General features: G+C 40.5%; 1 protein-coding gene across 1 annotated transcript in view; it reads right to left on the reverse strand.

The window, feature by feature from the left end:
- Positions 1 to 13,337, reverse strand: part of SLC7A14 (solute carrier family 7 member 14) — a 115,475-nt gene that overhangs the window by 51,254 nt on the left and 50,884 nt on the right. The window contains exon 2 of the mRNA XM_047755219.1: positions 2,351 to 2,806. Coding sequence (XP_047611175.1) covers positions 2,351 to 2,654 — 304 coding nt within the window. The 5' untranslated portion in view covers positions 2,655 to 2,806. The remainder of the gene's footprint in view (positions 1 to 2,350; positions 2,807 to 13,337) is intronic.

The following is a 13,337-nucleotide window of genomic DNA, read 5'->3' on the forward strand; positions in this document are numbered from 1 at the left end:
CAGCGGGAGGCAGAGCCTCCTGACCCTGTGAATGGGTGAGGAGCATGAGAATGGCAGCCTCTCCAGACTGGGCAGCAGGGCAACTGTGTTCTCAGGCTTGAGCGAGATTCTAGTTAAGGCCAGAGGAGAAAAGGACCATGTATTAAAAAGTGTGAGGATAGAGGAGAGCATGGTTGCTGTGATAAGGAGAAGCAATGAGAAGATGGATCCAGGGAGAGGCAGTACGGAGATGATTATGGGAGTGGAAAGAAAATGGTCGAGGGGGACTTTCTTTGGTTTAGTGACAAAGGATCATAGAGTGAGAGGCCTGGTTGAAGAAATTTGATATAAATATGCTAACTTTGGCACAGTTATTTTGGTCCTGGCCTGGCTGAGGGCTCTAAGAGGATTCTGGCTGGCCTCAGCTGGCCATGAGCCAGTTACAAAGTGTTGAGAAGTGTTACAGATGAGACCATATGCAGAGAAGGGCATCCCTAACTGGAGGAGAAGCAGGGTTTTCTTTTGATGTCTGGTGCAATGGTGAAGGCCTCAGTTACTGACCAGTACCAGGGCCTTTGGTGGATCTGGGCCAGTGAAGTACTGGTAAGTGTTTAACGACTCTCTGAAAACAAACAGCAAATAAATAAACTCTGATTTATAGCATTTGCCAATTTCTGTGGTATAAATACTCCCACCATAGCTCCAGCCTAGGTTACCTATATAGCAGCACCCATGAGCATGGTGTCAGGGAGGCGGGCTTCTAGCCTGTGACCGTGCCTTGTTTTAATTTCCAAATGTAATGTAGCACCATGAAGGACAGGATATGTGTGACTGATCTGTGAGAATTGTCTGTGGACCAGACCACAATAGGATGGGATTTAGAGGAGACCGTGCAGTCTGAATTTGCTGGACAGGACTCTCAGCCACCTGCCCTGTGCCCCTTGTAGGACCCCTTGGTTATATGTCTGCCTTTTGTCCTACCATTGCTATTCTGTTCTTCATGCTAACATTTTTAGATTTATAAAATTAATGGTGAGTAAGATTCTGGCACCTTCCCCCAAATAATTTATTTGCCAAAGAAGTTTGAAAATGATTGCAATCAGGTTAATAGAATTTCAAGCATCCACAAAATTTATTCATGTGAATAATTTATTTTCATCTATAAGAAAAAAATCCTCTATTATGCCAGAATTATTCTCAATAATTAGAATATTCGTGTATATCAGAGAATGACTTCAGGAAAAGATAGTGGTAAAACCACCAAGGGTATAAGCTATGACAGGAGATAAGTAAAATCAATCTGGAAATATTTTCCTCATTCAATTAAATGTCAAATATAAACCAGTGCATTTCTGGTTGCACAACCCTAGTCTGTGCAGCCCACATGGGTGAAGACTACTTAGTCTGGATGTATGATACTAACGCAGAACTTTTCTTGCAATGGCATGTATTATCACACAGAACTCTGGATGTAAAATAGCATTCCTGCTTCTCCAGGAACATTTGAAGAGGCCACGACATTCACTGCCAGTACATGGGTTGACCTACATGATCTGCCACCCCTAAATTCAGCAAACCCTCATGCTTTTGTAGTATAACCACCAAGAAGCAGGAAGTTTTCCTTCTCTTTTTTTTTTCAAGTTGTTCATTGACCCATCCCTGGCATGCCAGATCCCTTCCTTCCTGGCATCTGGGAAGATACTGTGAATTGCAACTCAAGAGGAGGTAAGGGGAAAAGGAAATAGGAGAGTTGTTTTCACAAGCTATTAATGTGTAAGTCATGGTACCTAATTAAAAAAAAAAAAACCAATGAGTTTTATGATTCTTTCTCAAGAAGAGGGAAGCACTAGCTGAGCTACCTTTGCAGAATGTCAGTCTGTTGAACTGCTTGTGACAGATGGTGCTTTGTGATTATCACAATGGCTTTATATTTCCTAGCTTTGTTTCCTCCTGCTTGGAGCTCACAATGCCAGTTTGAGGCTCATCAAATCCCAATCATAGATTTACACTTGTCATTTTGCTACTTTGCTGGCTACATCCACCCCCTACAAAGGGATTGGCCTATCTTCTCATGAAAGGGAAAGTTAGAATAAAAATAGAGCCATTAGGACATGACAGGGAGTGAGAAGTTGGGCAATGGCTAGGCACCAGTATAATTATTCAGATTGAAAAAGCAAAGAAAAGGAAGCTACTACAATTGAGCCAAAACTCAATGCTGAACTCCCTGGTAGTCCAGGCAAAGAAGGAGCATGATAACCACTTTTCTACTGCTTCCTATATCTCACCACTAATACATTAGAAGAGTGGGGAGAACAGTCATTTGTCAGCAAGCATGCACTCCACAGACCTTCACCTGCACCAAGACACCTACCTGATAATATGGACGCGAGGGCTGCAATGATGAAGGACACGATGACACCAGGTCCTGCCATTTCCTTGGCCACCAGGCCAGACACCACGTACATCCCAGTGCCCACGCAGCTGCCAACACCAAGTGAGATGAGGTCCATGGTGGTGAGCACCTGGGCTAGCTTGGTGCCATGTGCTGTGGTTGTCCCAGTTCCCTCCAGCATGGACTCCACTGGTTTGGTGCGCAGGATCCTGGAGTACATTGCATACCAGGCAGCCCCCCACTGCACTCGCCGTGGGTCCAGGGAGGTAAGGAAGCCACTCATCCTGAGCGATGCAGGTTGTGGTGAAGGTCAATTGATGGAAGAGTATACAGGAGCCTTAGTGGATGTTTCTGGAACTCATCTAGCGAACAGGGATCTCTCGTTTAAGAAAGGTCCGGAGGGACCCAAAGCAGCCTTCTCCTGGGCATGAATGTCTGCAGGAAAAACACAAGAAAGAGGAAGATGAGACCAAGTGAGATATAAACCATGACTTGGAGGCATGAGTGGAGGTCAGTGTACTGAATTGATAGGACTGATCTATCCTGTGTATTTGTATCTCAGGAAGGTTGCATTTCCCCCTTTGTGTCCTTGACCATCTGTGGTCAGCACTGTGTTGCCTAGTTGTTTGGAAGAGGATGGTCTGAGTCAGGGCTCTGCCACTTATGGCTCTGGGGCCGTGGGTAAGCTACTTCTCTCTGCTTCAGTTTCAGCAGCGTAATGGGATAATAAAGAGCTTAAGACAATGCCTGGCATGTGGAAAATGCTCTCTGTCAAACTCTTAACTGCTTCCTACCTGGCTCTGCCAAGGCTTGGTCTGTGATTTGTGGACATATTCTTTGGACAGATCCTCATTTTTTACATAAGGATATAAAACTGGGGGGAGTTTCTGTCGTGGTGCATTGGTTAACGACCCGACTAGGAACCATGAGGGTGCGGGTTCAATCCCTGGCCTTGCTCAGTGGGTTAAGGATCTGGCGTTGCCATGAGCTGTGGTGTAGGTTGCAGAGGAGGCTCAGATCCTGTGTTGCTGTGGCTGTGGCATAGGCCGGTGGCTACAGCTCCAATTAGACTCCTAGCCTGGGAACCTCCATGTGCCACGAGTGCGGACGTAGAAAAGATAAATAAATAAATAAAAAATTGGATCTATGACTCTCAAGAGGGCAGTGCTACCCCATGGGATTGTCTTGGAACTTTGCTCTCAAATGAAATGAAAAATGTTTTGAGAATTTTTTTGCTCTCCAAGGTTTGGGTTGGGGGAGTGTTCATGGCATTTGGTGACTAGGCCCCAGAGATGCTTAATGTGTGGGATGGTGTCATACTACTCTCAGATATCTCATTGGACATTCTTTTTTTTTTTTTTTTTTTTCCTTTTATGGCTGCACCTGTGGCACATGGAAGTTCCTGGGCTAAGGGTTGAATTGGAACTGTAGCTGCTAGCCTATGCCAGAGCCACTCTGGATCCTTTTTTTTTGGATTTTTTAAAATTTATTTTTTATTTTTATTTTTCCCACTATACGGCATGGGGATCAAGTTACTCTTACATGTATACATTTTTTTCCCCCCATACTCTGGATCCTTAACCCACTGAGTGAAACCAGGGATTGAACCCACATCCTCACAGAGACAATGTTGGGTCCTTGAGCTGCTGAGCTACATTGGGAACTCCTCATTGGACATTCTTGTGGATGAAAATTCTGGTTATTATGATCTGAGCCTAAAACCTAACTCTGTTTTACATGTAAGTACATGAGACTATTTTGGATGATTTTAATATACAAGTATCTTGATTTTTCCAGAAAGGCAATCATAGAATAAACTGAAGGAAGATTGTAAATTCTTTAGTTTGGAACTTAAGGAAACCAAGGCCCCCTTTCAGTACAATCCATGGTGCTACATCTCCACCTGTTAGAGCCTGCCATTTGAAACTGGCACATTTACACTGATTTTTCATATAGTGCAAGCATCTGATGACTTCATTGGTAATTGCCTCAGTTTACATACTGAAATATGTTACAAGTAGGTTACCCATGAATTTTGCTTTAGGATATTAAAGAGGGGTGTGTCAAAAATTTATTACAAAAGAAGAGGTGTTGGGACTGATAGACTTGAGAATTATTGTATTAGATGATTTCTGAAATTTTGTCAGGTTAGAAAATGCCAAAATGAAGCTACTTTCTTTGGAAGCCAGAAACTTTATAAAATTATGTAAAGAATTTTTAAAGTACAGCTGGAACATTGATTTGAAGTACTATGCTGATAAGCCTAGGGCATTTACATTTACAGAAAGTACCAGGCCATGTAATCTACCAATATTATTAATTAATACTACTTAACACTTAATGTAACACCTGTCTGCTTCTAAAGGCTTTGCAAACGTGACCTAATTAGGTGAAATGTGGCAGTTTGGTTCACAAGGGTTGGACCTATTGGTTTAATTTCTTCCTAGATTTGACAGTACTTGCTTCATGCTATGTGTTAATTCTTGACAACTTCTTAAATATTAATACAGTTGGATAGTGCCATTGTATATGTCAGAGTCATTCAAAAGCCTAGATGCCAGCATTTAAAAAGAAAAAAGATTTTTCAGATCTGTGAGAAAATGTATACCAGGAAGGCTGCAAAAACAACTGCTTTACTTGAGCTATTGAGCTCTTGTGGGGAAATCAGTGTACATATCCATTTAATTTAAACCCACTGGTATGTACTGAGCACCTTTTGTGTGCCAGGCCTGGTCTTTGCAAAGACATGGCCCCTACTCTCATGGAACCTCCAGTCTAGAATAAGAGATGATAGATACCCAAATCACAATGCAAGGGAGAAAGTTTTTTTTTTCTTTTCTGAAAAACCTGCCTTTTATTATTGTTCTTAATACAAAGGTATAGCATGGCCATTGTAGAAAAATCAGACAATGTAAACAATAACATTCAGTGAGGAAAGACAGGACAAGTCAGTACATAGGTAGAAAAATAAAACCAGATTGTTCTAGAGAGGGATAAGGGGTGTGGTATGGGTTGAATTATATCCTCTCAAAATTTATATGTTGAAGCCCCTAACCTTCAGCACCTCAGAATATGACCTTATTTGGAAAAAGAGTCACGGCAGATATAGTTAATTAAGATGAAGTCATAGTGGGATGCTGTAAAAGCAGTTCTTAGAGGGAAGTTCACAGTGATACAGGCCTTCCTCCAAAAAAAGAAAAAGAAAAATCTCGAATCAGCAACATAACCTACAACCTAAAAGAATTAGAAAAAGAACAAACAAAACCTAAAGTCAGCAGAATGAAGGGACTCATAAAGATCAGAGAGGAGATCAATAAAATAAAGATAAAAAAATAGGAAAAAATCAGTAAAACCAAGAGCTGCTTCTTTGAAAGAGTAAACAAAATTGGCAAACCTCTGGCCAGACTCATCAAAAAGAAAAGAGAGAGAACCTAAACAAACAAAATAATAAATGAAAAAAGAGACATCTCAATGGGTACTGCAGAAATACAAAAAAAAAAAAAAAGAGAATAGAACAATTATATGTCAACATATTTGCAACCTAGAAGAAATGGACAGCTTTCTAGAGACATACAGCCCACCAAAACTGAATCAAGAAGAAACAGAGCATTTAAACAGACCAATCACTAGAAATGAAAGTGAATATGTGATTAAAAAAAAAAAGAAAACTCCTTACAAACGAAAGTCCAGGACCAGATGGCTTAACAGGTGAATTCTACCAAGCATACAAATAAGAATTTAAACTGATTCTTCTTAAATTCTTCCAAAAGACTGAAGAAGAAGGAACACTCCCAAAGATATCCTATAAAGCCCCCATTACTCTAATACCAAAACCAAAGACATTACCAAAAAAGAAAATTATAGGCCAATATCTTTGATGAATATAGATGCTAAAATTGTCAGCAAAATTTTTAGCAAACCAAATCCAACAACACATAAAAAAGATCACATACCACGACCAAGTGGGATTCATCCCAAGTTCACAAGAATGGTTCAACATATGCAGATCATTCTGTGTCATACACCACATTAACAAAAGTCAAAAACCACATGATCATCTCAATAGATACAGAAAAAGCATTTGACAAAATTCAATATCCATTCATGATTAAAAACTCTTACCAAAATGGGTGTAGAGGGAATTTATCTCAACATAATAAAAGCCATTTATGAGAAACCCACAGCCAATATAATAACTCAATGAAGAAAAGCTGAAAGCCTTGCTGCTAAAATCTGGAGCAAGACGAAAATGCCCACTCTCACCACTTTTATTCAGCATAGTGTTGAAAGTCCTAGCCATAGCAATCAGACAAACAAAACAAAGCAAAAGAAATAAAAGGTATCCAAATTGGAAAAGGTAATATTGTCACTATATGCAAATGACATGATATATGGAAAACCCTAATTACTCAAATTAATAAACTAATTCAGCAAAGTAAATTTTCAGCAACATACATGATTAACATTCAGGAATCAGTTGCATTTCTTTGTACTAACAATGAAATATTAGAAAAGGAATATAAAAATTACCTTTTAAAATCACACCCCCCAAAATAAAATACCTAAGAATAAATTGACCAAGAAAGTGAAAGATTTATACATGGAGAACTATAAAACATTAATAAAAGGAATTAAAAAGGATTCAAAGAAATGGAAAGATATCCTATGCTCCTAGATTGGAAGGAGGAATTAGTATTGTTAAAAGAGCCATACTACCCAAAGCAATCTATAGATTTAATGTGATCCCTATCAAATTACCCATGACATTTCTCACAGAACTGGAACAAATAATCCAGAAATTTATATGGATCCGTAAAAGACCCAGAATTGCCAGAGAAATCCTGAGGAAAAAAACCCAAAGTAGGAGGCATAACTCTTCTGGACTTCAGACAATATTACAAAGCTACAGTAATCAAGACAGTGTGTTGCTAGTATAAAAACAGACATATGGATCAGTGGAACAGAATGGAGAGCCTGGAGATAAACCCAGACACCTATGGTCAATTAATATTTGACAAAGGCAAGAATATAAAAATGGGAAAAAGACAGTCTCTTCAGTAAGTGGTGCTGGGAAAACTGGACAGCTTAATGTGAATCAATGAAACTAGAACGCACTCTCACACCATGCCAAAAATAAACTCAAAATGGCTTAAAGACTTTAAACATAAGGCATGACACCATAAAACTCCTAGAAGAGAATATAGGCAAAACATTCTCTGACATAAACCACAAAAATGTTTTCTTAGGTCAGTCTACCAAGGCAATAGAAATAAAAACAAAAATAAACAACCGGGACCTAATCAAACTTTCAAGCTTTTGCACAGCAAAGGAAACCATTAAAAAAGAAAAGAAAAGAAAAGAAAAGACAGCCTATGGAATTGGAGAAAAAAGCTGCAAAAGGGGCAACCAATGAGGGTTTAATCTCCAAAATATACAAACAACTCATACAACTCAACAAGAAAAAAACTAACAAGGCAATCAAAAAATGGGAAGAAGACCTAAATAGACATTTCTCCAAAGAAGACATAGAGATGGCCAGTAGGCACATGAAGAGATCCTCAACATTACTAATGATTAGAGAAATGCAGACCAAAACTACAGTGAGGTACCACCTCACATCAGTCATAATGGTCATCATTAAGAAGTCTACAAATAACAGATGCTGGAAAGGGTGTGGAGAAAAGGGAATGTAAATTGGTACAACCACTATGGAAAACAATATGGAGGTTCCTCAGAAAACAATATGGAACTATCATATGATCCAGCAACCCCATTCTTGGGCATATATTTGGAAAAAAATTTAACTTGAAAAGATATCTGCACTCCTATGTTCATTGCTGCACTATTCACAATAGCCAAAACATGGAAACAACCTAAATGTCAGAAAGAGAAGAACAAATACCACATGCTATCACTTGTATGTGGAATCTAAAATATGGCATAAATGAACCTATCTACAAAACAGAAACAGACTCACAGACATGAAGAATAGATTCGTGGTTTCCAAGGAGGAGGGTGGAGGGAGTGGAGTGGACTGGGAGTTTGGGGTTAAATAGATGCAAACTGTTACATTTAGAATGGCTAGGCAATAAGGTCCTACTGTATAGCACAAAAAACTATATCCAGTCTCCTGGGATAGACTATGATGGAAAATAATATTTTAAAAATTGTGTGTGTGTGTGTGTGTGTGTGTGACCGAGTCACTTTGCTGTTCAGCAGAAATTGGCACAACATTGTAAATAAACTATACTTTAATGAAAAGATATTTTTAAAAAAGATGAGCTCGTACTGGAGTTGGATGGAGTCAGCAGGGTTGGTTCCTTTTGAGGGCTATGAGGTTCCTTTTAAATATTTTAAAAAATATTTTAAAATATTTTAAAAGATATTTTAAAAAAAGAGGAACTCATACTAGAGTAGGATGGAGTCAGCAGGTTGGTTGCTTCGAGGAATAGAGCTCATTCCTAGCTTCTGGTGGTTTGCTTGCAGTCCTTGGTGTTCCCTTGCTTGTAGATTCATCACCCTGATGTCTGCTTTCATTTTCACATCTTACTCTCCCTGAGTGTGGCTCTGTAGCCAAATTTCCTCTTTTTGTAAGGACATCAGTCATATTGGATTATGAGGCAGAGGAGACTGGGAGAGGTCCAGTAACTTCCCAGAAGGGCAGAGCTGGCCATTGGCCCACTTGCAAACCTCTTACTCCTGGCTCTCCTTCATGAGGTATGCAGGGTCAGACCACTGAGGGTCGTGCAAGCCAAGACAAGGGGCTTGCATTTATTCTAAGAGCCATGAGAAGCCAGTGGAAGGTTTTATTCAGGTGGGCCACATGGTAGGATTTACATTTTAAAAGCTCATTGTAACTGCTGCACAGTTAACTGAAGACTGAAGCCCTGTGATTAGTCAATCCCAGATGGATGTGCAAAGGGGAGTGGGGTGTGTACCTGCTGCTGAGGGCAGCCATGCATCTCCAACTTGGCTGCACAGTGGAATTACCAGGGGATCTTTCAGGACACTGGTGCCTGGCCCCAACCCCAGAAACCCCAGTTTAATTGGTCTGAGGTGTGGCTTAGATATAGGGATTCATTCCTTAAAGCTCTCCAGGTGGTTCTAGCACTGCAGGGCTTAGGGGCCACTGCCCTGTGAGTAATGACTAAAGTGTTGGTGTAGAAAACCAGACACTACCTGTGATGGTTAATTTTATATAACCATTTTATGTAACCTGGGCTAAGGAATGTCACATACCTGGTAAAATATTATTTCTGGGTGTGTTTGTGAGGGTGTCTCCAGAAGAGATTAGAATTTGAGTTGGTGGGCTGAGCAAAGATCCCTTCATACTATTTGCTAAGGGCAGAGGAAGGGTAACTTCACTGATTTGGCTTGAGCTGGGATGTCCCCTTACTCTCTCCTCAGGCATTGGTGCTTCTGGCTCTTGAACTTTCAGACTCAGATGGGGATTCAGTGCCACTGGCCCCTCCCAATAATTCTCAGGCCTTCAGGCTCAGACTGAATGACACCACCAGCCTTCCTGGTTCTCCAGCTTGAAGACAGCTGATCATGGGATTTCTCAGCCTCCGTAACATGTGAGCCAATTCCTACAAGAAATCCTCTCATATATATCTGTATAAATCCTATTGGTGCTCTTTCTCTGGAGAACCATGACTGACCCATTTTCATTTTTCACATGGGGCTCCAAGTCTGATGCGAACTTCCTGTTTCTCTTCCTGGGCAAGTAACTGGGCCTCTTAGCAGCTGGCTTCTGCAGGCAGTGACTGTGAATGCTGTGCTGTCTGGAGAGACACCCTTTTGGATATTTGTCATGATTGGCCCTTCATCAGAAACTGTCACCAGAACATTGAGAAAAGAGCCAGGCTGTATAGGGAGGTGACAGCTTCTATTTGATAATTAGAAATTGTGGTGAAGACATAGAGAATCAACAAGAATAAAGGTTGAAGGTGGTGAGAATTCCTTCTTGGCTCTCTTGCCTACATGTAATTCCTCTGAGTGCTTGCTTTATTAATACAAATGGGCTTCGGGCATTCTCCTTCTTGGTTGGAAATTTACTGGAGAGAACAAAACATACAAAGGAAAACATGCTTCTAAGTGACTGCTGATAATATCCATATTCATTACCCCTAGATTATGTTAATCAAAGAGAGTTTTGGAAGCTCATTGCTGTTGTCTTTCCAAGATGAGCAATAAAAGTGTGTTGTGCTTTCTCTAGCACTTTAATTCAGGTTTCTCAAAATACTTCACAGCTATAACTAAGGGAGGCTTGCAGGGCCTCTAGGAGAAGGGAGTCATCGCTGTGGTGTTTGCCAGCATGCTTGAGGGTTCGGTGGATTGCAAGCGTAATGATGGTAAGAGCAGGTTTATGTGAGGATGAAAATAGTTATGGTCTGGAAGTTCACTGATTAGGTAGGATTATTGAATTAGGTTGGAGCCTACCTTTGAAGGCGAGGAGAGGAAGGAAACGAAGGCTAACAAAATAGTGAACAGCTTCAAATCATTCCTGCTTGATTTTGCATATCCACTAAGGGATTACAAAAATCCCTTCCCAACACTCCCCATTAGTGGACGTCCAGCCTTTGCTGGGACATCTGGAGCAGTGGGGAACCTTGCCTGATGGAAGCAGACCCTTCACATGGCTGGACACTTAGGATTGTGACAGAATTCTTCTAATCAGTGTTGTCAGGCAAAAGAAGGTTACAGTTAGAGCAAAAGGTGCTGGGTTTGATGAGCCCGTCCTGGCACCTGCAGGATTCAGAGGGGCCTTCTGAGGCCCCTCCCAGCTCACCCTCCTTTCTACCAGCCTTGCTGATTCTCCTCTTCTGGGCTCAGTTCCTCCTTGGCTCCTGGTTAAGGACCTAATTCAGGAGCCATGTTCTCTGGTTTCAAACTCTGGCTCTGCCCTTACTATCTAAGAGACTTTGGGCAAAGCCTCTCTATGTTTCAGGTTTGCCATCTATAAAATGGGATAATAAGGGCACTAACTAGCTCACAGAGCAATGATGAGAAGTCAAGGAGTTTAACGTGTGTGGAGCTTTTAGCACATTGCCTGGCACATGTGAGTGCCAGGAAGTGGTAGCCCACTAGCGTCACCCTGCTCTGGCTGCTGACCAGGTCTTTTTGTCCCTTGTTGCTGACATCCCCTCCTACCTCCTTAGGCAGCTCCAAGAGGACCCTTGGCTTGCTTCCCAGCCCTTACCCAGGGCTCTTCTCTGCTGAAACTCCCCTGGATTCTCCAGCTGCAGACCGTACATCCTGGTATTTCACTTCTACACATTCTTGCTTGCCTTTCTCATACTTGTAGGGAAGGGTCTCCTTTCCTGTGTTTTGTTATCTAAAGGGGATCCTTAGCAGATTTGCTTGGGCCTTTGGATGTTACATCTCTTCTCATTCCTTTACACCATTGACTTTCCTGCTCCAAATGAACACACAACATTGGGAGGTTCACCTACAGTCACCACTCTATCCCTGAAAGCACAACCTCCTTCTGACCTTCATGCCTGTGGTTTTCTGTGGCTCAAGCAGTCAGTCTTTGATGGCAGATTCTCAGCTGAGGTCCTGGCCTTTGTTGCTCTTCTGTTTCTTCCAAGCTTGCCAGTTTTGGTTCCATGTTTATACCCTAATTGTGGAGTCACTTGCCTGTCAGTGACTATGATTTTACATGGGGTGGCCAGATACAGGTCAGGTATATGTGGATCCCACAGTCTGTGCTATCCAAACAGAACACCCTAGCAAATTGAATTAATATCTATGTCCTGGCAAATTTCTCCTGTTGTTCCTAGTTTTGTTCTCTGTAGCTATACAGTTTAGGGCTAATCTGTTTATAGAAAAGTTTTCAAGTTTTTGAAGGCAACTAACATATCTCTAGGAGTCTTATCTTCCTCAGACTAAACATCTTCAATTTCTTCAGTGATCAGCAATGTCTCACATGGTACATCTTCTACAACAATCACATTCTGATTTGCACTTCTTGAGCAGGCTGCAGTTTATCATGGTTGTTGTTTTTGGACCATAACAGAGTGGTAAGGGAAATGTTTTTGATAGGTTTGGCTTTGTGTGTGTGTGTGTGTGTGTGTGTGCGTGCGCACGCGCGTATGCACCTCCTAAGTCATACAATGCTGGTGCCTGACAAATTCGCTCAGATGTACAATTGGTTTTAAACCCAGAGTTCCTGATTTTCAGATTGCCAGTCATTCCTATTACGTCTTTGCTAAGTGTTTGATTGAAAAGACCCACTTCAAGTATTTCTTGGTCTCCTACCACTTTCCTTACCAATGTGTTAGCTCATTTACATTGTATGTGGGATCTCAAACACAGCTTGCTTTGTTTTGCTTGGACTCTGTGACAACTGAATAGTTATGCAAAAGGTTGTGTCATTTCAGCTTCCTTTACAAAGCTTGCTATTTCTTTTTCTGTTTCTAAAGTTATTGAGTACATTAATAAGCTTTTGCTGCAGTAACAAACAGCTCTAAATTTCACAATGTTGCAACAATGACTTACCTCTTTTTTCCTTATAAAGATTAAAAAATTAAAAAAATTATATCGAAGTATTGTTGATTTACAGTGTCGTGTTAGTTTCAGGTATGTATATATATATATATATATATATATATATATATATATATATATACTCTTTTTCAGATTCTTTTCCATTAGAAGTTATTACAATATATTGAGTATAATTCCCTATGCTATACGGAAGGTCTTTATTATTTATTTATTTTATATATATTAGTGTGTATCTGTTAATCCCAAATTCCTAATTTATCTGTCTCCACCTTTTTCCCCTTTGGAAACCATAAGTTTGTTTTTTCATGTCTGTGAGACTGTTTCTGTTTTGTAAACAAGTTCATTTGTATTGTTTGTTTAGATTCCCCATATATGTGATATCATACAATATTTGTCTTTGTCTGACTTACTTCACTTAATATGATAATCTCTTCATCTGCGTTGCTGCAGATGA

The sequence above is a fragment of the Phacochoerus africanus genome, chromosome 1, assembly GCF_016906955.1.
Source record: "Phacochoerus africanus isolate WHEZ1 chromosome 1, ROS_Pafr_v1, whole genome shotgun sequence".
Taxonomy (NCBI): Eukaryota; Metazoa; Chordata; class Mammalia; order Artiodactyla; family Suidae; genus Phacochoerus; species Phacochoerus africanus.